At 55.6% G+C, this 26,127-nt stretch overlaps 1 protein-coding gene across 3 annotated transcripts in view; it reads left to right on the forward strand.

Moving 5' to 3' along the window:
• Atp6v1c2 (ATPase H+ transporting V1 subunit C2) overlaps nt 1–25,900 on the forward strand; it is a 47,824-nt gene extending 21,924 nt beyond the window's left edge. Inside the window, exons 4-14 of one of the 3 annotated variants that reach the window (XM_027937793.2) lie at nt 2,166–2,251; nt 8,616–8,710; nt 11,859–11,950; nt 14,696–14,794; nt 15,333–15,401; nt 17,384–17,476; nt 17,580–17,673; nt 20,001–20,138; nt 20,955–21,052; nt 25,197–25,329; nt 25,610–25,798. In XM_027937793.2, the coding sequence (XP_027793594.1) occupies nt 2,166–2,251; nt 8,616–8,710; nt 11,859–11,950; nt 14,696–14,794; nt 15,333–15,401; nt 17,384–17,476; nt 17,580–17,673; nt 20,001–20,138; nt 20,955–21,052; nt 25,197–25,329; nt 25,610–25,699 (1,087 nt within the window). In that variant the 3' untranslated portion in view covers nt 25,700–25,798. Of the gene's footprint in view, nt 1–2,165; nt 2,252–8,615; nt 8,711–11,858; nt 11,951–14,695; nt 14,795–15,332; nt 15,402–17,383; nt 17,477–17,579; nt 17,674–20,000; nt 20,139–20,954; nt 21,053–25,196; nt 25,330–25,609 lie in introns of all 3 variants that reach the window. The other 2 variants (XM_071601334.1, XM_071601333.1) reach the window with 2 other exon arrangements.
• The last annotated feature ends 227 nt before the right edge of the window (nt 25,901–26,127 follow it).

Genomic DNA, 26,127 nt, shown 5'->3' on the forward strand with positions numbered 1-26,127 from the left:
TCAGGATCCCAACAGAGAACAGAAGGCCACTCATGTAAGGATCACTTGAACCAGGTGGTGCCCAGCAACTCAGGAGGCTGAGGCAGGAAGATCACAAGTTAAGGCCAGCCTCAGCAAATTGAGACTCTGTCTCAAAATAAAAAGGGCTAGGAAGGTAGCTCAGTGGGAGAGGGCTCTGTGTTCAACCCCCAGTGCCACAAAGAAAAGGTAAGAGAACCTGAGGAGGGTGGACTTACAGAGGGACCCCGAGTTGTGTGGGCTGTAGAGAAGCCACAAGGAACAGTGCAGGGTCCCCAGCTGCTGGAGACTCCCAACCACACAGCGGGAGGAGACAGGAGGACCGAGGTTACTCCAACAGGGAGGGACCTGGGCTCTGCCTCCTTTAACCTCTGTGGAATCCGCCTGGGAGCAAAGCCAGGAGCCCCAAACAGTTTCGCCAGTCACCTGAGCATATCTCAAGGTCTCCGTCACAAAAGCCCACGGGACTCAGACTTTGCATACATGTATTGCCCCAGACTCCACGAAGAACCCTGTGAGGTGTGTCGTCCTATCTATTTTCTGGCTCAGGATCCTGCGATGGTCAGGTGCCTTGGCTCAGGATATGTGTGAGACACCGTAACCACTATTCTCAGAGCTGCCAGCCAGGTAGAAGTTTCAACATGGACCAGGTCACAGTGACTGTCCAGGTGTTGGTGTGACCTGCTGGCTGAGAGTCGTGCCTTTGAAGTCCTCATACGGACTGGATGGGAGGGTGAAAATTACTTCTCGGAGCCTCAGCTTCCTATCTGTGAAGTGGGACGATTTCCACCTTTTGGAAACTTCTGTGAGGATTAAGTGAGATGATGGCCTCAGGATGTCGACACTTGGTAGGCTCTAGGGGAAGCGAGGTGCTGCCGGGAGACCGCAGCTCCCTGAAACTACGCAGGGGTTCAGCCTTGGAAACACTCAGGATGCTGTGTTTCCTCCTGGGTGTGGAGAGTTTGCTGTTGCCTCTGGTGCTGGGAATGCAACCCAGGGCCTCGTGCACACCAGGCAGATGCCCTACCCCTGAGCCCGCCTCCCCAGCCTGGTGGTTATTTTTAAACAAACTTTGTATTCATCAGTTTTTGATCACGTGCGCATTCATTTAATAGTCAGGAAAACAAGTTGTTGCCCTCCTTCCTTTCCTTGCTTCTATCATGGTCCTTTCCAGGTAGTCTCCTGCCTCCGTTTCCATGTTTTGAACCAAGCCTCCATGCTCTAAGTGGCCATGTGGCCAGTGCCTGTGACAGTGGAGGACCCTGGGCTCCATGTGGGATTTGGCGACCTGGGTCCTCTTTCCCTGGGGAGAGGGCCTAAGGCAAAGCTTCCGAACATTAGAAATTCCCAGTCAGTCCTGGCTTGGCAATTGGATTCCAATTGGATTTCTCTTTATTCAGCCTCCTGCCGCTGGGCAATCATTGCTGTTAGTTATAGCAATAGTAATCCCCCAAATGGGGCATAATCCACATCTTATGGGTAGGAGAACCAAGGCTCAAAAGAAATTCACCCAATTTGGCCCAAACCATACAGTTGGCACTTGGCAGAGCCAGGGCGAATTTGAGCCCTTTGCTTCTAAATCCTGTACTTCCCGAAGGTGTCTGTCTTGTGGAGGCCAGGTTTTAATTTTCTCATATAAAAGCAATAGCAGATGACGATAGGGAGACGTCAGGTAGGAAGAAGAGTTTCGCAGGTGCAGCCAGCGACCATAACCGTCTGTGTAAGTTCACTTCTTGGTTTTTTCCGCCTGACTTCATAATGCGTGCCTTGTTCCACGGTATTCAAAATTCTTTGTAAACCTTATTTTCAATGGCTGCCTAATAATCCCTCAGCTGGATATACCATTACGCCCTGAACAATTCCCTATTGTTGAGCCTTCTGCTTGTTTCCAGCTTTTCACTGTCAGCAACAATGCTGCAAAGAACATCTTTTTATTCAGAAAGCTTTTTCTGTTTGTCCTGTTTCCTTACGATGGTTTCCCAGAAGTGGAATTACTGGTTCAAAGGCTATTCACATTTTAAGTCCCTTCTCACGGATGCCAAGCTGCTCCCCCAAAGGCCGCCTGTGCCTGGCCCTGCCAGCCTCGGTCCTAGGTGTGTTCTGCCGGCGGCTCCTGCTCTCATGGGCTCTTTCTTCTCTCCCCACAGCCTCATAAAGAGAATGGCTCAGAGTGTAGTGGAGGTCATGGAGGACTCCAAGGGGAAAGTCCAGGAGAACCTGCTGGCCAACGGAGGTAGGTGCCCAGGGCTCTGGTTTCTCAGGAGCGCCTCCCTGCACTCTGGTCACGTCAACCTGTGGGAAATGCCCGATGTGCCCAGGCGGGCCTCCAGCGAGGGTTTAGTTGCTGAGCAATAAATAGGAAACAGAGAGCCACCCCCAGAATGCTTGGGTAGTGTATTCCTGCTTGGAGTTTTGGTCTCCCTGTGCTGACGGGATGTGTCTTTAGATTCCAGTGATGCTTGGGCATGTGTGCAATTTGAATGCTTTTAAAATGTTCAAGACAAAAATTTGGAGACTTTGGAAACTTTAGAATTAAATGTTTAAATATCCACAGAGATAATTAAACCTGTGACTGTGCATGTTCATTGAAAATGAGAGCAAACATTTAAATTTATATCATTTGTCATGCACAGAATATATACACACAAATGTATGTGTGTGTGTATATATATGTATATATTCATACTTCCTTCCTTCTAGAAACACTAAAAGGCTTTTAATTTGCTGGTTTGAACGGATAAGTAGAAATGTGCATTCTTGCAAGTCTGGCCTGGCTTCGTCTGTCTCCGTGGTCTAACAACCCCGCCTTGTTGTGTTGCAGGTGTGAAGGAGAACATGAAATGTCTCAAGAGTAGGTTGTGCTCTGTTTGCTGTGCCTGTGTTCAGAGTGATGCTGCATGTCCCTGGGGAGGTGGAATCTGTCTGGTTGTGGGGCACAGTGACCAGGTCATGGCAGTTTCTCCAGTAAGAGCCTGGTGGCTTGGTCACTGTATCCGTAGGACACAGCAGCTGTTGTGGGAGGGCAGGACTCACAGTAGCTTCTGAACCTTCTGATGCACATTAGCATATTAGAAGCTCTGAAGAGTCCTGCAGACCAGAGACCTTCTAAAACTGAGTTTGACTGGAGTTTTTGCAGTGCTAGCCAAATGCTTTTTCTCATTCTTCTGGCACCCCGCCCTCCCGGGGTAGCTCTGCCTGCTCCCTGGATGTTGGGCTCTTGCTCCTCTGCCTGTGGCCTGCTCTCTGAGGCCATCTGCTTAGTGGACACAGCACCTTAAATGCCAGGCTCTGCCAGGCAGCCTCGAGCTTCCCACACGCGAGCAGCCTCCCGGGGTGGCGCTCCCTCCTGGTGCCATTGCCAGAAGGAGCCATTTGCTTTGGGTTTGCTCCAGTGTGCTTCAACTGGTGGACTGAAAGAGCAAGTCATCTGGGGGCAACTAAAAACCTTTACAAATCGCAGGTGACCAATCGCCTTCCCCAATGCCTTCTGCTTGTCACACTGAGATTCTTGCTGACGGTAAGGTAGCAATGTCTTGTCAAGTCGACCAGCTGATCTTTTTTCCCAGCAGTCGATTCTAGGGCCCTGGACTGAAAAGCTGACCAGGTGGAGAGTCACTGTTCTGTCAAAAACCTGGCGTGTAGGGCGCGAGGGTTTAAACTTACGTTAGAGTGATTGAGATGCTCACATTCTGGGGCCGGGGCTGGCTCCACGGCAGGCCACCGCCTCGCCTCGCATTGCCAGCTGTGCAGGAAGCAGTTACTCAAAGTTAATGCTGCTGGAAGGTAGGTGTCACCCCCGGTCCGATGGCACGAACTCTGAGGGGCAGCTGGCTTCTCCACAGGAGGAAACAGCTTTGTTTAAAATGTTCCATTTTAGGCCTCCTGCGACTTGGGCCCTGACGACTTCAGGATCAGAGTTTCCAAAGCATGCTCTGTAAACCGTCCCTGCCCCAAGACCCGGATGGGAGGCAGGACTCACAGTAGCTTCTGAACCTTCTGATGCACATTATCATATTAGAATCTCTGAAGAGTCCTGCAGGCCAGAGACCTTTTACAAGCGAGTTTGACTGGAGTTTTTGCAGTGCTAGCCAAATGAAGAAATCTTCTCCTGCAAGGCATCCACAGATTAGTGATTGACAGAATCAACCAGAGAAGCTCTTTGCTGACCCCCTGGCCCCTGCCCCCCAAAGTGGGATTGTAATCCAGTTTCCTCTAGGGGAATTCATGGCCGGCCGATCCCATGAAGGGCCAGCAGCAGGTCAGACCAGCCCTGATACGCAGTGTTCATCTGGACCTTGGCTGGTCGTCTCTCTGGTCTTATTTTTCTCACCTGTAAATGCATTTAATAGCCATTGACAGGCCCTTAGCTCTGCCTGGGCACCTTTTGCTTTTGTTCGTTCCTTGCTTCCGCTGAGCTAAGCACGGCAGGACACAGATGTGCGTGAGTGCCGTGGAGAAGGAGCACGTTGTCTGGCCTGGGTCCTAAAATGTCTGCAGAGGATGGAAACACTGGGCGTGTCTGGCTAACCCATCAAGGGCACGGCCCCTGTGGTCACAGTCCTGTGTGCTGGCAAGGCCTGGTTTGGGTCTTCAGATGAGACCACTGCTGCTCACAACAGGCAGCCTGTGCACAGTGAGCCAGCCAGGTCACGGCCTGACCTAGCAGGCCGTCAGCCCAGGCTCCGCCTTGCCTGCTCCAGGGACCGGGCCTCACTGACTCCAGCGCAGGCAGAGGGTGGGGGGCCTTCCTTTCCTGAGCAGTGGAAAGAGAACCGCAGTCAGGAAGGCCGTGATGGCGGAGGGCCTTCTTCCAACAGCGTTCTCACCAGAAGCAGTGCACAGGGACAGGGAAGTGCCCTTGGGTGTCTGGCCTGGGGCAAGGGTCAGTGTCCGGAGCTGGCACTGGTGTTCAGGACATGGGAGAGAGTGGAGGAGCAGGGGGACATGGTCAAAAATCCAGAGGTCTCCTGGAGCTCCTGCAGGGAAGTCCTTGCCCAGCATCGTGTTGGGCACTGCTGAGCATCTGTGGGTACCAAGCTCTTGCTGGCCATTTGCCAGTGATGGCCACAGCCTTTGCCTCTGAGCGTGCATTGCCCTGTGTGCCAGCATGGAACTCACCCCTTTGGTGTGGGTGCCGTAAGGCTTAGGGCTTGGTGAGAAGGCACAGGGAGAAGAGCTTGGTCAGAAACGTGAGTGCAAGTTGCTGCCCGGGGCGGGGGGTGGGCGGGGGTTGCTCTCAGTGTTCAGAGCGGGCAGTGGAGCAGTCACCCTGCGCAGAGCTCCGTGGGCACCGGGAGGCACAGAGAAGGCGAGTCGGAGGCTCCACCCTAAAGGAGCAGTGAGGGGCGGGTAGCCTGGCATGTCCTTAGTATCATGGAACCAGACAGGAGGGACAATCAGGGCAGCTTCCAGAAGGAATTGGCCTCCATCTAACCTGTGGGTTGAAGGATAAAAGCAGCGGCGAGAGGGGGAAGGGGTGAGAGTGGCTCCACTGGAGTGGAAGGGCCCCAGGGTGCTGCAGTGACAAGGAGGACCGGGAGGATCTAAATGCGCACATCTGCCTTGTCACCCGACGCGGGCTGCTGCTCGGCCGCCGTGAGGCTGGCTGCCCACCTTGGGGATGGACTGGGACCACCGTGGCAGGTCAGCTTCCATGATGTCCACAGTGGGTTCAGCCAGGGGGATCGATTGCCATCACTGCCCCGAGGGGTCCCCGTGACCTTCTCCGTCAGCCTCTGCATGCGTTTCCGGCTCTCATCGGCCATACCCATCCCATTCCTCCCAGGCCCAAGTCTTTTCTACGAAGTCACTTTCCCACCATGGTGTGTCAGGGCCAAAATCAGCACCAAAATCTGTCTCGTCCACTTGGGCTACTGTCCCCAAATTCTGCACACTTGAGCACCGTGAACAACGTTTGTTTTCTCACAGTTCTGGAGGCTGAAGTCCAAGACCAAGCGTCTGACAGGGCGGTCTCCTGGCTCGTAGATGGCCACCTCCTCACTGTGTCCCTTACCTTCCTTGCTATGTGTGTGGATGGAGTTCTCTGATGTCCCTTCTTACAGACGCACAGATCTTATCGATTCTGGCACCAATGTTAGAAACATAAGAATTCTCCCAAGGATCTTTTTCAAATCTGGGGATTCTAGAAAATATCTGATATGGCTCTTGGGAAAGGGACAGTGGCAGTGTAACCCTCCCCCTTCCACCTGCAGTGGAAGGGGGAGGGTTACACTTGATGGGGAAGGGAGCTGTGTGCCACCCAGGGCGCTGGGTGCTTTGCAAGCATTTTCTCCTTTTGTCATGGAGCTTACGTAACTTTCCCTGTGCCAGAGTTTCCTCATGGAATAATCGTACTTAATAGGGCTGGAAAGTGAGTTATATGAAATGATTCACGTGTCCTGGCCCAAGCCCAGCAATCAGTAAATGTTGGCGACCTTAATGGACAGAATCACCATCTGCATGACTCAGAGGCATTTCCTCTCTCTCTCTTAAGGGCCCTTAATTCTGCCACCCGACCAGTTCCTGCCTGAGTTTCCTTGGGTTTCCATCGGCTTCTTTGAGACTTGCCACCCACATATCAAACTCAGGCTCATCCTGGGCTGGAATCATCCCCCTGCCCTCTGCCCCATCCCTGCCACTGCCCCCGAGGGTGCCCAGCTCCGTGCACCTCCCTCCCTCCACCCAGTCACCCAGCTTTGGAATCTGGGTGTCACCTGGCCGCCTTCGCACCTCCATGTGTCATTAGCCCTGCATCCCGTCAAGTGGGTCCCTCCTCCCTCCTCCCAGGGCTTCTTTGGTCCCTCTCAGCTTTGCCTTCTCCTCCCACACCCTTGTGGTCCTCTCTCCTCACCACCACAGAGAGGTCTCCACAGTGGGCGAGAGTCCGGTGGACTCTGGGGGCTCAGAGGTGCCCACATTCAGCACTGCAGCTGTGAGAGTGATCTTGGCCAACTTGGCACTCGATAGGGCTGAGTACGTGGGCTCTAGTATTGGCATGCACAGGATCAGGCCCTAGGACCCTCGGGCCGGCCTGGCCTTCCTGTCCAGTTCTCATCCATCTCCCTGGACCCTCAGCCTCACTCAGAGGCTCTACTTCCCATGAACACGTGGGGCTGCCAGTCCTCCTGACTCCGATGCCTCCTTCACCAGCCACACGGCTGGCTCCTCTTCCCTTCAGCCTCTGTGTGAGTCTGGGTCCAGGAAGCAGTTGTGCCCTCCCTAGGAGGAGCCGGAACCCTGTCCTCAGTCTCCTGGCACCTGCGTCCTGTCCCCAGCTCAGCAGTTCACTGTGTGCCTTTTCCTAGTTGAGTGCCCTGCACTCGGAGCACTTGAGGTTGGCCAGGGAGTCTGTCTGTATCCCCAACAGGGTGGAGCTGGGCTCCATGAAGACAGAGGGGACTGAGTGTTGAGAGAGGACCATCCACTTTCTTATGCAAAAGGCTATACTGGGAAGCAAGGCGGGGTGATAGCTGACCTCAAAAGGGCCATCTTGCTAGGGTTGGGGGGTTCTAGGGGCTCTGAGCCCTGAATCATCTACTGAGCTTCCTGCTTTGCCACAGAGCAGACACGGAAAAGATGCAGCGAGCCTGGCGCAGTGGTGGGTGCCCGTAGTCCAGCCTCCCGGGAGGCTGAGGCAGGGGGGTTGTTTGAGGCCAGCCTGGCAACAAAGCAAGACCTCCTCCCACCACTGCAAAAAAAAAAAGAAAGAAAGAAAAGAAAAGAAAAAGAAAAAGAGGCATAGCACCTGGATAAGCCCTCAGCTCTCTGAATGTGCATAGAGAACATCCAGATAGGCCCTGTGCGGGCGGCTCCATTCCTCAGGTGGGAACCCACGGGGCTCCTCCTGGCTTGAGGCCCAGGGGCTCTGGGCCAGCAGAAGCCTAACCCAGTTCCAGCTGTCCCCAGCCTGGCTGCCAGAGGGAGATAGATGCACCCCGAGGGCAGCAGGCATTGTTTGTTTTTGGAGAAAAAAAAAGGGAAAAGGGGAATTTATGGGATCACCCGTGTGCTCTTTTCAGCGGAAGCATTTGTGAGAAGGATGTGCTGATCGCGCCTCTGTCCCAGGAGGAAACACCATTTGGCAAATGATTAAAATGCCTTTAAAGTGGACCACGTAGGTTGAAATTGCCCTGTCTCCTGCCTGGGCTCAGGAGGCAGGAGACACGGTCCTCTGAGCCGGTGTCCCCTGTTGGCAGGCCGTGGACTCTGTGGTTTTCTGGCTGGCTTGATGCTCTCTGGTGAGCCTTGGGCTCACTGGACCTCGTGGGAGGATAGCCAGAGCAGCTCGGGAAGGCGAGGAGCAGCTGCGCCCTCCTTGGATGTTGCTGGCCTCTGGAAGGCAGGCCTCCTGACGCAGGCCCCTGGGGCGGCGAGGCCCCTTCCTCTGGCTGCTGAGGACTTGGATTCTGGCTGGTGGCCCCACTGGCTCAGACCTCTAGGCCCACGGGGAGTGTGCATCCCCAGAGGGGGCTCCTGCGGCTGGCTTCTCAGGCCGCTTCCTTGGTGTGAGTGGTGAGCTCACTTGAATTTGGCGGCCACCACCCTGGGAGACACAGAAAGTGGCATCCATTTATCAACCTGTGTTTGTGTCCCTCCAGTTGACCTGACATCCTTTGTGACCCATTTTGAATGGGACATGGCCAAATACCCTGCGAAGCAGCCGCTGGTGAACGTGGTGGACACACTAGCCAAGGTGAGAAGGGCCTTTGAGAACATCCGGCCATCTGAGATGTGGAGTCCAGTGAGTGACCCTGCATAGAGGCCCCTCACCCTGCTCCGTTGGGTCTTTGGGCTTCTGAGGTGCATCTCCTTCCATGGCCTGGGCAAGATCTGAACCTGGGAGAGGCCGTGTCACACCCCTCCTGTCCCTGCTACCCTGGGGTTTGGCTGTGGTCTCACAGGACAATCTGCTCAAGGGCCCAAGTCTCCTGTGTTCTGGTCCCTGACCGCAGTCCCCACTGGCCTTGCTGCCCTGCCTCTCTTTACAGAAGCTCAGCGGAGGAAGCTCAGCCCCACCCTCGCCCACCCCACGCACCAGCTGCCCAGCCCCTGGGTGCTTATCTACGTGCAAAACCCACTTGCTTTAGCAGTTTGTCTTAGGAGCCCCAACTCCTCAGAGATGGTGTGCCCGCTTGTCACCCGGCCTCCGTGACAACTATGAATGGATAGATGGCACCTGTGACAGACTGAGCTGTGGCCTCCGGCTCACACTTGATGAAATAAAAACTGCACAGTGCAGGCCTGTAGGGACACCATGGCTCCTGCATGCCTTCAGGGCACGCTGACTTGCTGATGGCCCGTCCCTCCCTCCTGCCACTAGCACGAAGCCACTGCTGGACCTGGTAGTTGGGAAGGAGGTCTCCGCGTGGCCAGAAACACAGCTGTCCTGCTCTCTACTGCAAGGAACAGTGTCCCCTGAGTGTGGCGGGTGGGTCACTGGGGGACATGGGTTCCATTCCCCTGCGGGTCCCCTGAGAACAGGGGTGAGGCCAGACTGCTTGGGGATCTGGGTTCGTTCGGCTCCTGCGAGCAGTGCTTACATCACAGGGTCCCAGCTCCTCCCACGACAATCAGGCGGTGATTCTGGAAGGCCCTTCACGGGGGGGCTGCCCAGGTGCCCGTGCCAGGTGCAGCTTCTGGGAGGTACTGTGCACGTCCACCGTGGAGCCAGAGCACATGGCTGTTTGTGGGGCGGGCCCTGCCCTGCCCTGCCTCGCCCTGTACCAGCTTGGAATTCAGAGTCCAGGGATGCTAGATCCAGTGGAGGCCCCACGTAGCAGGCAGCAGAGTTGGGGCGGAGGCCAGGCTTCTCTCTAGTCCAGGTACCTGAGTGGCTTTGGCAGGACAGCAGGGCAGGAGGGGGAGGAGGCGCTGGTTTTGATAGCGCTGGGAGCCCTGCCAGGCTCTCTTACTTCCCTCCTCACCCACAAGTGGGTCCAGTGTCCTCTGATTTCAGATGAGAAGTAGCTGGGAGGCCAAGGCGTGCCCAGCAGTGCTGAGGTGCATGCGGGGAGGGGAGCCCGGCTCCCGGGACCAAAGCCCAGGAGTTGAGCTGTGTGCATGGCGCTGCTGCCCGAGGAAGCCCTGGTGGCTCCACCACAGGGCCAGCTGGGGCAGAGCCGTGGGGTAGCAGCTCCCTCTGTCCTTCCTGCACCAGGAACCCTTGCGTGACACCCCAGTTCTTCCAACAAGAGGTCTGGTTCTGCCAGCCAGAGACCTCCTCCTCCAAGGAAGCCCCCGAGTTGCCTCAGTGTCCTGTGGATGTGGCTCGGGGGGTCCTGGAGCTTACACCAGGTCCCACCAGTAGGAGCTGGACCTGGCGTGTATGGGGCCTCACTGGGTCCCAGGCCTCAGCTCTCTCTGTCTGGCTGGTGTCCAAGCACCCTCAGCAGCTTTTCTCTGGCTTATGGTGTAATCAAAAAAAAAGGATAAACAGTGATTTTGTTGTTGTTTTCATTTTACTTTTTTTGGTAGTGCTGGGGATCAACCCAGGGCCTTCTGCATGGCGGGGGCTCTACCACTGAACAGCTGCTCACTTAAAAAAAAAAAGTATAAATATTTTATTAGAAAGTAAGATTGGGCTGGGGATGTAGCTCAGTTGGTAGAGGGCTTGCCTCACATGCAGAAAGTCCTGGGTTCAATCCCCAGCACCAAAAAAAAAAGAATCATTTTGGTGATGACACTGTTCCGGGGTCTTCTGCATGGAGCGCAGTTGTCCGCGCACCAGTAGAGAGCGCTATAGCTGAACGTCACGTGGTGGAGGTGAATGGTATACTGGGTTGTACAGTTGCCAGCACAGCTGGGTAGCAAGTGCAGCATGGTGTTCATTTGTGCACTTTAGGTGTGCAGTGAGCGGGGGTAGTACAGTTGTGCAGTGTGGCTGTGCAGTAAGTGCAGGATCGTCACCGACTCCTGTGCCCTTCATTCTAAAGGTCACTGGTATTCAAAGAGGAGCCTCCCTCCCACACACATATTATATATATATATATTTAGAATCAGATTGTCCATGTTTTGTATCTCGTGTCCCCATCTCAGTGATGGCACCATGGTCTGCTGTGTTTGCTGGTGTCTAGGGTGTAACGGCTCCGCGGGGGCTGATGGCCGGCGTCCAGCGGTGGGCTTGGACCACTCTCCCTGCCAGCCCACGGGAGGTGGGCCTGGGTCCAGAATGTACTCCAGGATAAGGGGGTCCACCTGGAAGCTGGAGCGACTTCCTGCCCACACAGGCTGGAGATGGTGACCGTGAGGGCTGAGTGTGGCGCAGCTCCTCTGGCGCAGCTCCTCGGGGCGCCGGCTGGGGAGGCATGGGCTGGAAATGGAGAGAGTTGGTCTCAGAGTGTGATGCTGACAAGTCATTGTGACTTGGTCCTCAGTGCCTACAGAGTGGTGTGTTGTCCCCTCCTCCTCCCAGGCGTGGGCTCACCATAGGCCCAGTTGCTGGGATGACAGGGAAACGGAGGGGAGGTCAAAGCCCCCTCTTCCTGCCATTTGGGGGGCAGCTGTTTTTCTTTTCTTTCTTTTCTTTTTGGTCCTGGGGATCTAACCCAGGGGTGCTTTACGGCTGAACTATGTTCCAGCTCTTTTATTTATTTATTCATTTTTATTTTGAGGCAGCTTCTCACTAAGTTGCTCAGGGCCTCACTAAGTTGCTGAGGCAGGCCTTGAACTTGCGATTCCCCTGCCTCAGCCTCCCGAGTTGCTGGGGTTACAGGTGAGTGCCATCTCATCTGGTGGTGGCTGCTGCTTTTCTCACGTGTCCCCTGAGCACTTGGTGGTTATTTTGAGACATTCGGGCACCTCCTTCATCACTTGGGGTGACAGAGCGTTTCCTACCCCGACAGCAACTGGCACAGATCGAGTCGGACCTGAAGTCCCGCACGGCAGCCTACAGCGCCCTGAAGACGACCCTGGAAAACCTGGAGAAGAGGTCCACGTGCGTACCCTTGCCCACCGCCACCGTGGGGGTCTCAGGCTTGCCTTTCCCACTGCGGGGACACCCAGAGTCTGTGCCTGAGCTGAGGAACGTGAGCCAGGGCTGCGTTAAGGGGACCTGGGGCAGGAGGAGGTGGTTGCACCCCCTCGTATGTGGCCAGCAGGGAGCGTGTGCCCTGAGGTGCATCTTCCCTCTCCTGCCTGGCAGAGTGGCCACAGGGACTCGGGTGCCTTGTTTGTCCACCTGAACGGTGGGTGAGGCAGTGGGCTGCTGGGCCCGGCAGACAGACCCGTCACCCACGCGGTGCAGCTGTCGGGAGAAAAGTGAGGCCCATTCCACCCACCCCCGCGGGAACTGCCGTGCTGAGTTGGTGACCCCGGTGGTGGAGGAAGGCTGCTGCGGGGCCCGGGGGTGCTTCTGGACTGGGTGGGGCAGGCGTGGGAAGCTCCCGAGTCTCCCTGGTCCCTGGGCCCCGCTGTTGGTGATTTCTGAAGATTCTCCAGAGAAGGGAAGTGGCCCAAGGGCTCAGAAGCAGCTGCCAGCCCCTGATGGCCTTCCTCAAGCACAGGAATGTCACCTCCTACTGGGCTTCCCTCTTGGAGGGCCCCTGGGCTAGCTCTTTTGGTGACAAGAGCAAATACATGTTGAATGTCTTTAATCTGAAATGCAAAATGCCCCCAAATCGGAGACTTTTTGAGTCCCAGCATGGGGCCGTGAGTGGACAATCCCACATGTGACCTCATGACTCTGGTCACAGTGAAATGCAGAGATACTGAGATCACTGTACCACATGACCTTCAGGCTAGGTGTGTAAGGTCCATGTGAAACTCAAGGATTTCCGCTGAGCTTGGGCCCCCTCCCCAAGATACCTCATTATGTACCTGCTGCCATCCCCAAATCTGAAACAGTCCAAAAGCAAAAAACACTCCTGGTCCCAAGCATCTCAAAGAAGGGATATTCAAGGTGTAGTTTTCAGTGTAAAATAAGAACCAAAGAGTGAAAAGCACACTTCATCTAGAAGCCATCACTGCTGCCCGACTACATATCAGAACATGAGAGAGGACGGGAGGAAGGTGTGGCAGTGAGCTCTAAATGGTGACCTTGGCACAGGTCCAGGGTGGCATGGTGGCCTTGGGGCTGGAGCATGCTGAGCCGCCTCCTTGCTGCATCAACAAGTTGTAGGCTTCTTAACTGGTTGATGGCGCTCGCCTATAATCTCAGCAGTCAGGGAGGCTGAGGCAGGAGAATCGCAAGTTCAAAGCCAGCCTCATCAACTTAGTGAGGCCCTGAGCAACTCAATGAAGCCCTGTCTCAAAATAAAAAAGAAAAAGGTCTGAGGCTGTGGCTCAGTGTTTGAGTGCCCTGGGTTCAATCCCCCATACCAAAAAAAAAATAAAATTGGTCAGGGCCTGGCCTAGCCACTTTGATTGATTTATTGAGCACATACACTGAGTGAAGGAGGGCAACATACAAAGAGGGTGATGAAGCAGTCTCCCTCCTCTGATACTTCTTTTCTCCTTCCTCCCCTGCCCTCCACTCCCCTTCCCTCTTTCTTTCTTGGTACTGGGGATGAAGCTCAGGGCCATGCACATACTAGGCAAGCATTCTACCACTGAGCTATTTTGAAGCAGGGCCTCACGAAGTTGCCCAGGCTCTCCTCAACTTGAGATCCTCCTGCCTCAGCCTTCTGAGTAGCTGGAATCACAGGCCTGCACTGCCGAGCCCAGCCGGCTTCCTTTCTTCTTTCAATGCACATTTGCAAGTGCTTACTATACCCTCGGGCCTAATATTAGGCCCTAAAGATGAAAAGCAGAATAAAACACACTCTCTGCACCTGCAGAGTCACGGTTATTCATTCAACAGACATTGATAGAAAGTCTGCTTCGCGCTGGGTACAGAGGCAAATAGGAGTCCCCCAGCTTGAGAAGACTGTGTCTGCTGCTGGGCCAGGGTAGCTGGGTGCCTCTGGAGGGCTTCCGAGGGATTTGTCCGTGGCCACACAGTTGTGTGGCGATGTTATAAGCCAGGGCAGGCAGGAAGGAAGGCAAGCAGGCTCCTGGGCTGGTGGGGCTCTGGAGGAAGGTGTTTCCCGCTGTCTTGAAAGCTTTGGCCTTGGCTTGGAGGTGCCCGGAGGCAGGAGCAGTCCTGGCCTCGGCTTCCACTCCCGCGTCTTCCTGGCTGTCTGGTCTTGGTAGCTGCGTATCGTGTTGGCCCACACGACGCCATGATCCATGCCCTGTGAACACAGTGCCCTTTGTTCAGGCCAGGTCCACTGGGCAGGTCCAAAGCTATTTCAGGTGAGTGTCCCCTGGCTGCTGGACAGAAAGGCCTGTAAAGTGACACGGAGCTCTGTCTAAGCCTGTCTCTGCCCAGGGTGGCCCATGCAGCTGGCCGCTGTGTTGACACTTGAGTAGCTTCGGCGGCTGCTACCTGAGGTCCCCTCCTGATAGCTTGTGGCTTGTGCTGGGCAGTGCAGGTCACTTAGGTGTTGGATTCAGCAGCCCCTCAAGACACTGGTGACAGAAGCCCAGGCCCTGCCAGCCTCCCTGTCCCCGGAGGGGAGGAGGCTGGACGCTGGCTGCCCAGCATGAGCAGCGTGAGTGACGGCCTGTGGGGACCTGTGCTCGCCCTGGCCCCGCCTCTCCCAGGCCTCCGCTACTGCCTGCCCCACCCTGGTGCCTGGCTTTGGGTGAGGGTCAGTGGCCCTTCCTGCTGGTCACACCTTTCCTTCCGCGTGCCTTTCAGGGGGAACCTCTTTACTCGGACACTGAGTGACATTGTGAGCAAAGAAGACTTTGTGCTGGATTCAGAATATCTCGTCACACTTCTGGTCATCGTCCCCAAGTGCGTGGGCCGGGAGTGAAGGGTTGGGGGGTGTCTTGGCCTGTGCTTGGGGATCACAGAGGGAAACTGGCACTGCCTGGTGGAGAGGAGGGTGGGCCCCTTCTGCTGCCACCAACCTTGCTTCACGTTGGGGACTGGAGCTGTGAGGAAGAGGATGCCCCTAAGGGTCCCAAGGCACTGGCGTTCCTGCACAGGGGCTCCTGGAGGGCAGTTGTGTCTGCGTAACGGCAGGAGGGAGATGGAGCAGTGGAGAAGCAGCCATTTATTGAGCACCTGCTGTGAGCTTACTTCCTCCTGTCCTGGGAGATCTGTGATCATTCCCTCATCCTGTGGTCCTGGTCACAGGTCACCTGGGACAGGATCAGGAAGTCATTTGTAAGAGGCAGACATCTACAGCTGAGTTCCTATAGGGACCTTCTGCAGGAGCCCTGGGACCCTCTCGGCAGGCTTGGGGATATTAGGGGCTCTCCCTGGTCCCTGCCATGCAGCTTCCTGGGAGCCTTTCTGCCAGCAGCGTTGTGTGACTCTGCTCCCGCAGGCCAAGCTATGCACAGTGGAGGAAGACCTATGAATCCCTCTCGGACATGGTGGTCCCCAGGTCGACCAAGTAAGTGAGAGCCCGGTTTGGCCCAGGGTCCCCAGGTCCCTGGCCTGGAATTCCCTCTTGGTCCCACACCAGACTGCCGTCTCTGGAAATTGCTTCACTGCCCCTCTTCTGGGAGGCTGCCCTGGCTGCTGTCCAGCAGAGGGGCTCCTCCAGGGCCCCCTGACTCTTGTTTGTGGCTTAGCGCCCATCTTCTCCACTTGAGGGTCAAGCCAAGACCTGGCTGGAGTGGCTGACCAGGGAGTGGCCACCGCCCCCAGCAGGAGAGGAAGATGGGCTCAGTGTGTGTGATCTGCTGGGGTCAGAGAAGAGTGGTCAGTGGCCACTCCAGAAGTGACAGGAGACACCCAGCGTGGTGGCACATGCTTGTAATCCCAGCTCCTCCAGAGACTGAGGCAGGGCGTTTGCAAGTTTGAAGCCAGCCTGGCAACTTAGCAAGACCTTGTCTCAAAATAAAAATAAAAAGGGCCGGGGTGTAGCTTGGGGTGGAGCACCCCTGGGTTCCGTCCCAGTGCCTCAAAAAGGAAAAGGCACAGGAGAGGAGCGGGCTAAGCCAGTGTCCACGTGGAGAGCCACGGAGCTGGGAACACGAGCAGGCCAGTCCTGGCGTCAGCAGGGACAGAGCGCTGGGAACAGAGTGAGCAGCAGAGGAAAAGCCACAGGAGGCCACCAGTGCCCTGCTGTCTCCTAAAGGTCTGTGAGTAGGCAGATGGCATCTCTGTGCCCTGGGCACACTCAGTGCACAGGAGAAGCTGGGGAGGGGTGGGGATGAGAAACGCCACCTTCAGGGTGGCTAGTGGTGACCTTGGGACCTAAGCAGAGTGCAGCTGGGCCAGGAAGCAGGGGCCTCTCTGCTGTGCGGCAATGGCTGCTCTCCTAAGAGGGTGGCGGGTCCGCAGGTGTGTGCTGTCCTCGAGGCCTCTCTGTGAGTCTGAGCTGGTTTGTGATTTGGAGGCCGCCGAGTGGAGCCACCCACCCACCTACCTTACCCCACCCGGAGCTGCCTGCTCCCCTCCCCTCCTAGAGGCCTCTGCCCTGCCTGCTCCCTCGTGGCAGGTAGCTCCCCCAGGGCCACTAACTCACTGGAGATGGCCATCAGGAGCCAAGGAACAGGACGGTCACTGCCTGAGGTCACAGGGGAGGGGGAGGAGTGAGCCGGCAGCGTGTGTGCAGGGGAGGAGAGGCCTCAGAGCTGCCCACTGGCCTGGCCGCTTTGCTGCTCCCTGCTGCACGGGCCCAGGAATCCTAGCCTTGCCAGGCGGGGCTGCCTTGGCAGAGGGCACCTGCGCAGACGATTCTGGAAAGATGTGGAGCACGGGAGTGGCTCCTGTGGGTCTGAGCTCTGAGAAACAGGAGCGGTGACCAGGCCCGCATGTGCCCGGGGCATGCCGTTGGCCAGCACTCCCAGTATCAGGGGCTTCTGGCCAATGGGACTTGGAGGTGCGTAGACCACTGGCTTCAGGAGCACCTGTGTTCCTGGGGACAGTGACACCAGTGGTCCTGTGCTGAGGCGTGCTGGGGATGCTGTGGTAGCCATATGGCACTTGGTGACATTGGAAGTGAACTGGACCTTGTGGGGTGGTTTCTACCAACTGGAAATCTACCCTGCTTCCTTATAAGCAAGAGTGCCGAGGACTCCCTGGCCCAGCCTCCGTGACCGAAGCCCCAGAGGGACTTGATCCAAAGCCATTTAGTGAGCAGGAGGCAGCCCGTCCTCCTCACTCCCCACGGCTCCCACCTTCAGATCCCTGGAGGCTCTGGGGCCCTGGCTGGAGCGGAGTGTGGAAGGGAAGGAGGGAGCCAACCCGGAGCAAGGAAACGATAAGGGTCACCTGTGGTTCCCCGTCCCCTGGCTGCCAGGGCCCCCAGCATGGCCATCATGCCCAGCTCTGCAGTGGCTGACCTCCCGGGAGCCCAGCTCCAGTGCAGCTGGCTCAAGGGGACACTGGTAGACGGTGCAGTGTGTGGATTCTTTTCCCCAACAGACTGATTGCCGAGGACAACGAGGGTGGCCTCTTCACAGTGACTCTGTTTCGAAAAGTGATTGATGATTTCAAAATCAAAGCCAAAGAGAACAAGTAAGGGCGCACCCTGTGGGCTCCCCAGGTTTGGTGTGTGTCCCCGGGAGTGGGGGGTGTCTGCCACTTTTGGAAGCTTCTTAGTGACAGCTCTTGTTTTCAGGTTCACTGTTCGTGAATTTTTCTATGATGAGAAAGAAATTAAAAGGGAAAGGGAAGAGATGACCAGGTTGCTGTCTGATAAGAAGCAACAGTATGTGAGTATCCCAGGCAGGCGGTGAATTTCACACAATTGAGCTGCCCCCTGAAGGCTCTTGGGGCGAATGCCCTCTTCTAAATCACAGTGTCCCCTGGGCTCACCCCTTCAGGAACAGCTGTCTCAAGGGCCTCGAGAGCAGGTCTGGGAAAGGATGGTAAGGAGGAACACAGGTGATTCCAAGGGCCATGAACTGTGAGCCCACACTGTGCCGCGCTACACCGGCTCTCGCCTGCCCTGACCTCTGCACTTACCAGAAGGGGTCATCAGCCCCCTGCAGAGGAGAACCAAAACTGAGGCCCTCCCCTCCTTTGGCTAGAGGACCCTGCCTAAGGTCTCCCTGCAGGTGGGAAGTGCAGCCCCAGGGTCACGCAGGGCAGGTGGGCTCTAGATGAATCCTCTGTGCCCAGTGTGGCCATCTCCTCGGAGCATGAATGGCGCCAGTCATCTGCTGACTTTGGCTGTGTGGCTTCCAGGGCGTCACCAGCGCCTGTATTGACCTCCCCTGTGCTCTTAGCAGAGAGAGGGTACTTAGCTGGGACTTCCGATCACAGCCACTTGGAAATGCTGTGGAGGGGGCAGCCTGGCTCACGAGGGAGAAGAACTGGAGAGACCAGAGTGTAGTTTGGAGGGAGTTGCCACCTCTCTGTAAAATGGGCACCTTGCAGACTGGGTGTCCTGTAGCTGCAGAGCCCAGAGGAACCTCTCTTTGGATGAGCATCCCAAGGAGCCCATCTGGATGGGAGGGTCTCCGCCTCTTCTCCCCCATCCCTACTGGGAAGGGTTCTTAGGAGGAGAGAGGAGGGAAGAATGAGTAGAATGTGCTCAGGCCTTGCTGAGGAGTGTGTGTAAACAGAAGGCTGTGTGTCTGTGCTTGGGGAGAAGAGCAGGCAGGAGTGTTGCACACGTGGCCGGGTGTTCGCCCCGGGCCTCCTCCCACGTCAGGCAGAAGGCCGGGGACCTACACGTCCACCTTGACCTGGGTCAGTGCTCTTTGGCAGGAAAGCAGCCACCACCTCGGGAGAGAGCATGAGCCATGGAGCCCCTAGACTGGATCCCGGAGCCCCCTGGTGCTTCCCTTTGGGGAGGAGCCAGGGCCGGGGACGTCGAACCCAGCCTGGGGACGGTTAGCCGCCTCCCCGGGAGCGAAAGCAGAGACACGTGTGTGCACCAAGCGAATGTGCACCTGTGCTCCTCAGACTGGAAGGCTGCTGGGCCCTGTGCCCCCGAGGTTGCTCCTGTCCTTGGAGCAGTGTCACAGGCCTGGCATACCCAGGCAGTGCCCGAGAACAGCAAGCCCAAGGGTGTCCCTGCTCGATGCCCGCTTGCTCACGAATGCCCTGCTGTTCTCTTCAGTTGGGCCTTCCCTGGTCGCTATGGTCTTGACCCCACACTGCCACGGTGTTCCTGGATGAGGCCAGATGTGTCCAGTTAGAGCCCTGCCAGAGGACAGGTGGTGAAGTAGGACCTTTGGCACCCGCCTCCATGCTGGCAGATCTGCCAGGCTCTCTTGAGTCAGGGTGACACAAAGACGCCTGCCACCTGCCATGTGGGGCTCAGGTTGCCCACTGAGTGCCAGGCTGCCATGTGTTGTCTGCACGAGGTGTGGACTTCAGCACCCCCACGCTGCCCCAGAGAGGCTGCCAGGGCTCCCTGCAGGTGGGAGTGGAGCCCCAGGAAGCCGTGCCAGTGAGCAGAGACTGACTGGGGCTCAGCTGCAGGTGGCCCCTGCTGTCTGGAGATGGCTCTCCTCCTGGCCTGGTTGGAAGTGACACACCCCGCATCGTTATCCTTTCTGCTTCCTCCATCAGAGGCGACAGAGAGGGCCCAAGTTTCAGGGTGCGTTGACAGCACAGGGTGGAACTGTCCTGTTTTCCACCTGCTTTCAGAGACAGGAGATGGAGGGTGAAGTGGCCTCACAAGCATGCCTGACTAATTTTCTGCACGTGGCACGCGTCAGTGCTCTGTGAATGCCAAGGAGGCATCTGTGGCGGGTGTGGCAGGGACACCGTGACCGAGCCCGGGCAGACCAGCTCTGCAGGCAGGGCCCTTTCTACTAGTGCCTCTTGTGCTGTCCTTATTTGCCCATGGTGGACAGTGGAGGTGTTGACCCAGGCCAGGCAGGGAGGTGGCGTGGGACCAGCCCCACTTGCTGGCGTCGGGAGCCAATGCTTTGGCTCTGCCACATCCTAACAGGCAGTACATGAGTGCCTGGGCGGGCCAGGGTGTCTGTGCTTGCTGTCACAGCTCTTCGGGCAATGAGAATTATTCTGTGTGTTTGTGATGCATGTTTGCTGAAAGATTAATAAATCATTTCTGTGCCTTTAGCAAACTTCCTGTGTTGCTCTTAAAAAGGGATCATCTACCTTCCGGGACCACAAGGTTAAGGTAACCCCGCTAGGGAACCCTGATAGGCCTGCTGCGGGGCAGACCGACAGAGAGAGAGAGAGTGAGGGCGAGGGCGAGGTAAGCAGCCCCCGGGAGTCCTGGGGGTCCCTGCGCGCATCTCCCTGCCAGCTCAGGTGTCTTCTGAGAAAACGCGTCCTTGCATTTCTGTTGTCTCATCCGGCTTGTGAGTTCTTAAATTCGTTTGAGGAGCCCGGAATCACGCCTTCCTCTGATCTGCAGGCCCCTCTGGAGCTGCCCCTCCCGGCAGGGAATGGTGCTTGTGGGCCAGCGTGCTTGTGCCCTGGCCAGGTGGCTGGGGCTGGTGATGGGCAGGGCCCTGGTGGGGGTGGTGGCAGGCAGCTCTCAGTCTCCTTGTTTGGCTGCCCTGGCTGGACCTGCCCCTGACCTTGGTGGGCAGTTGGTGCTATCGGATGGAAGCTTGGGGCTCTTGAGCTCCCCCAGAGGACCGGCCACCCCAGTCTCAGTGGCTGTTGTTGTGGCCATAGATGGGGCTTGAGAAACCTCTGGAGTGGCAGTTGGTGGATGGTACCAGGACCCCAAGGGCGGGGCCTTCCCAGAAGGTGGGCTCCTTGGCTGGTCAATGTCAGAAGCTGCCCACCGACAGCCTTGAGGTCAGGGGCTGCCCTGCCCTCATGCCCCAGTCTGTGGTGGCCCCTCGCATGTGCCTGGTGGCTGACCGGCTGAGCTTCCCCAGCACCCGACGCCCTGGACACGGTGGCCCTGAGCCTCCCCTGGGGCTCTTCCGACTCTGCTTCTGCTGGTTCCTGGGCATTTCTTCTCAGCTCAGGGCTTGCTCTGTCAACACCTGAGTCCTTTCCTGGGTCGCTTTCGGCCAGTGGCTGGAGGGGTCATGTGGCTGTCCTGTCTCTGCAGGGCCCCCTGCTGCGCTGGCTCAAGGTGAACTTCAGCGAGGCTTTTGTTGCCTGGATTCACATAAAGGCCCTCAGAGTGTTTGTGGAGTCCGTGCTCAGGTGCGTGAGGGGGCCCAGCTGTCCTGAGGGTGGGCAGGAGGGACCAGCTCTGGGCCACCAAGCTCCCGCCTTCCCCTTTCCTACCGTCTTCTTGCCCTCTGCTTGCCCTCCTGACTGGTTCTCAGCAGCTCTCTTGACTTCCTGAGGCCAGAGAAGCCCCCTCGGCCACGTGCCCCCCGCCCCTTGTCTGCTGCTCCTTCCCGTCGGGCCAGGCTCAGGCCAGGGTCACCTGGGCTTCCTCTCGTGCCTCACTCTCCTACCCTGGGTGGACTTGTTGGGCCTGAGGGGCCTAGTGGCTCCTGGAAGATGTCCCAGACTGTCTCAGCCCTCAACCTCTAAGACCAGTAGTTAGGGTGGCCCGCAAAGAAAATAAAAGCCAAACCATCACCGGTGAATTTTGTTTTGCCTTATTATTTTTTTTAATAAAACCAAAAGAGGTTCACCGTGGAATATTTGAAAATTATAGGTAAACAAACACAAAGGATGAATAAAAATCACCTGTACAGGACTAGAGGTGTGGCTTTTCTAGAAAGTGCAAGGCCCTGGGGTTCTATCCCAAGCACTGCTCAGGACCAAAAAGAAAAGGAAAAAAAAGTTATTTGTAATATATCCTGGGACATGCCCGTTTTGGTTTCTAGTGGGGTGTGTGAGTGTGTGTGTGTGTGTGGTGTGCACGCGCGTGTGTGCGTACACTGCAGACCAAACCCAGGGCCTCATGCTTGCTAAGCAAGTGCTCTATCCCTGCACCCAAGTGATTTTTAATAGATATTTCTTGATATAAGGATTTTTAATATATAATTTGTATGGAAATTTTATCAGACAGGAAATGCCTTTTCCCCCCATCCCCAGTCTTTTTTATTCTGTTTTTAATTTTTGAGACAGGTCTCTGGGGGTCTCACTAATTTGCCAAGTCTGACCTTGGACTTGTGATCCTCCTGCCTCAGCCTCCTGAGTTACTGGGATCCTGGGGAGCACCACCACTTCATTACGGGAAATGCTGTTTGAAGCCTGCTTCTCTGTCTTACTCTGATCATGTCTGTTCCCTTAAGTGTGCTGGATCTTGGCAGTGTCACACATGTTGGCTGCTGTGCCCTGCAGGCTGCTGGCTTCTCTGTTCCCTATGACCCTCTGGGTGAGCTCCAGGGACCCCTTCCCTGCCTGTTCTGGAGGGTGCCTCTGGATCCCTCTGGTCTCCGCCGGCGGTTCCCAACTTGCCCTGTTTCTTGGTCTCCAGGGTCTGCCGTTTGCTGCTGGAGGTGCTTCCTGGACAGCTGGCTCATCCTCTCTCCCTCACGCCTCCTCTGGCATCCCTGGTTCAGCCAAGGGCCTCACCATCCCTTCCATCCCACACCCCGAGTCTGGCTGCCAGCCTGGACACCTCCCATCCTTAGGCCCTACAACCTTCAGCCCTGCACCCCGTGATACACCGGCCTCCTCTGTCCTCACTCTCCTGTCCTCTCCCTGCTGCCGTCAGCCTCTGTGGGTCTCGGCTTCAGTTCCTCTTCTACATAAGTGTCCATGTATGTTTTTGCCCCATACAGACCCAACTCTGGTTCCTTGTTCTTCCTCCCGACACCCACACATGTACACACCTCTGCATGATACTCGTGCCCTCCTTAGAGGCCTGCTGCGACAGATCATCGCATTGAGTTACAGGGTGCACCAGCTAACCTGGTCTAGCTGTGTGTAGGAGAGAGCCCAGACCAACCCTCCTGGTGCTGGAGATGTGTTCTCAGGCCCCATGCAGTGTGGCCTGTCCAGGCCACATGGGTTGCCCATCTGCTCAAGAGACAGGTAGAGAATATATCCCTAAAAATCTTAAGTAAGTTCAGTAAAACTTTCAAGTGTTTCCCTTGAAAGTATATGCAAAAATAATTCCTTTTGAAAACTATCAATGCATGTCATCCTTTACTCCCCATTTTTCTTGAATATAGTTATAATTCATGTGCACTGTAAAAAATTTCAAGTTCAGGGGTTGGGATTATGGCTTGGTCGTAGAGCACTTGCCTGGCATGCATGAGGTCCTGGGTTTGATTTAAAGTACAGCAGGAAAAAAATTTGATAATGGAGTTTTGTTTTTTTTTTTAATTCAAGCTCAGAAATATGTACTATTCTCAGTGCCCATCGATTACCACGGTTAGTGCTTTGAGACTCGTTATTCTCCTGTTTATACTTAATGCTCTATAACTTATTTTATATTCCACTCAGATCAGTATGTGTAGAGCTATTTGATTCTTTTGGAAGGCTTTCTCATAGCCTGCCACATGGAGATACCATAATCTAAAGACATAGGGAGCCAACAAGATCCTTGGAGGAAAGACATGTAAGGGGAGGAAGTGAGCCACCGCCTCCCGGGCCCCCATCTAGCACCATGGCTCACTCCTGGCTGCTTGTGGCTTTTGTCCCCCCTGCAGTGGGAAGTCTGGCTCCTCTCTCCATCTGTTATCCAGCCTAGGGTCGATGGAAATGTTTCTTGGTTGAATAAAATCCAGGTAAAGGGGACACAGCCCTCAGTTGAGGAGGTGCTGGCTGGCCCTCATGGATGAAGGACACCAGATGCTTCAGTGACCCAAGACGCAGATGGAACAGGTGCTGAGAGCAACAGGCTGGGATGAGGTTACTGCAGCTGGCTGGGAGCTGGGTTTTGGTGGGGAAAAGATATTATCGTGGTGGTAGGTTTGGGGAATGAGATCACTCGGAGAGCTGCATGGAGGAAAAGTGCCAAGGGGGAGCCCTGACATTTAAGGGGTGAATGGAGAAGTCCGTGGTGGGAGGAGGGAGCAGGATGAAAGGCTGAGGTTTAGCATGTCCTTTGGATTTGGCCTTTAGGAGGTCATTGAGAGAAGCTGAAGGGCAGTGGTTGAAGTAATGTAGGACATTACTCTCAGATTTGGCTCTGAGTACGAGAGCTCTGGAGTTGAGAAGCTTTCATGTTTGATAGGTATGAAGTCACTATGGTAAAGGGAAGGGGATGGTAATGGGGAAAGGCTAAGTTCTGCAGCAACAGGACAGCTCCCACCAGTGACCTCCGCCATCATGAAGTGGTGGCTCCTCTCCCAGGCAGGCCAGGGCAACAGCCTGGGCAGCATCTTGTCTGAGGAGGAGAGCTGGACAGCTACTGCTGGAGGCCACGTTCTGGGAGACGGGGAAGGCGTAGGACAGGGATGCTGCCACCAAGAGGCAGAAAGCAGACTAGATGGGTCTTGAAAGAGGATGGGGGACCTGAAGCTACCTCCAGGCTGAAGTGGCCTTGACTGGTGGGTGACCAGGCTGAAGGATGACACAGCAGGGTGGCAAATGGAAGGGTTGCATCCTAGTGGCAGAGCAAGAGCCTAGCAGTTGCCTCAGGAGCAGACGTGTTGCCTGGCGTGGGTTAGGGATTCTGCCACCAGAGGCTGCACAGGAGAGGGAGAGCCACCAGGTGGAGTCAAGGTTTGCAGTGCTTGATGCCAGCCATGGGAGCTGGTTAGGAAGGAGCTGAGCAGCACATCCAAGGTAGAGGGCTCTCCAGAGGGTACAGCAGCCTCTCTGCTGACCACAGATGGAACAAAAGGATTGGGGGGCAATTAACTGGGCCTATCCTCTCACCTGGGATCTACCCAAATGCCAGTCACCCTGCCAGCCACTATGGCACCTGCTTCTAGGAAGTAAAGGCATCAGGAAGTGGTTGGGCTTGTGCTGTCAGCCAAGCGGGAGCACCTGTGGCTGCTTCACTGGCTGGTTCACATGGCCTTTCTGCAGCTCTAACAGGAGAGCTCTGTATCCCAGGAACCCTCTGCATGAAGTGAGGCCTGGGAAGGCTTGGAGTGAGGGTCTGACTGAGTGCACCAGTGCCAACAGGTGCTGCCCTGTGACTCATGTCCACAGCAGGCCTGAAAGCCAAACCCTGAGTGAGTGTGAGGCATCCTGTCGGTGGCCAGGGAGCGACTGCTCACCTCTAGTCCTAAGCATGCTCTACAGCTTTTTCTGTGCAGAGGTCTAGAGGTCAGTCTCACCTCTGACCCTGGTCATTTCGTCCAGCTGAGGTTCCTTTTTTCTTCAAGCTACACTGGTTGAAGCTGCTCATTCTTGGAACTCCTTTATTCTGTCAAACTCGTCTTCCTGGGTCTGTGCTCAGTAGCTGAATGCCTGTCTGTCTGGGCAGGTACGGGCTGCCAGTGAACTTCCAGGCAGTGCTCCTGCAGCCTCACAAGAAGTCAGCCACCAAACGCTTGAGGGAGGTGCTGAACTCTGTCTTCCGGCACCTGGATGAAGTGGCGGCAGCAAGTATCCTGGATGTAGGTATCTAACCCAAGCCTGCGGCCAGGATATCCACAGGACGGATACTTGAAACATAAGGCACTTGCCAACCTGTTGGGAAAACCTACCCTCACAAACATGGAGGCACACCAAGGAGGGCTGAGTGTGTGTGTGTGTGTGTGTGTGTGTGTGTGTTTGTGTGTGAGAGAGAAGCACTGTGCAGGCCCAAACATGTGGTCAGTGCCTGGAAAGTTTCCTCAAAAATACAAAGGAAAAGCTGTTTCTATACTAAGAACACTACCGTGTCCTCTCTCCTAGGCGTCTGTGGAGATCCCTGGGCTGCAACTCAGTAACCAAGACTACTTCCCCTACGTCTACTTCCACATTGACCTCGGCCTTCTTGACTAGGAAGGCCAGCAGGCACAGCTGGCTTCACAGGCAGGCTGTCGGTGCAGACACTGCTTTCTCTAAGACAAAGGATGAAGGCCTACAGAACTGTGATTTTCAGAGAAAGTGCTCACAAAAGTTAGTTACAGTGTATTTATTTTTTTAAGTTACAATAAAATGCTCAGTCCTTTGAAGTCTCTTATGTTCTAACATAATTCAAAACTTGATTTTTTTCTGAGTTGTTTACGTAAATCTGAATGACCTATAATGTGGTAACCTGCTGCTTTCATGTTTGTTCCTGTAGCACAGGAACAAACTAAGTTCTAAGGGAGATCAGTAGGAACATAAAATACCTTGAGCTAACTGTATAACCAGGTATCCTAATAAATGGTCACTGGTGACAGCCCAAAGACAAATTTGGGAGCAGGAGAAGCAGATCTCATCTGACA

This window comes from Marmota flaviventris, chromosome 14, assembly GCF_047511675.1.
Source record: "Marmota flaviventris isolate mMarFla1 chromosome 14, mMarFla1.hap1, whole genome shotgun sequence".
Classification (NCBI taxonomy): Eukaryota; Metazoa; Chordata; class Mammalia; order Rodentia; family Sciuridae; genus Marmota; species Marmota flaviventris.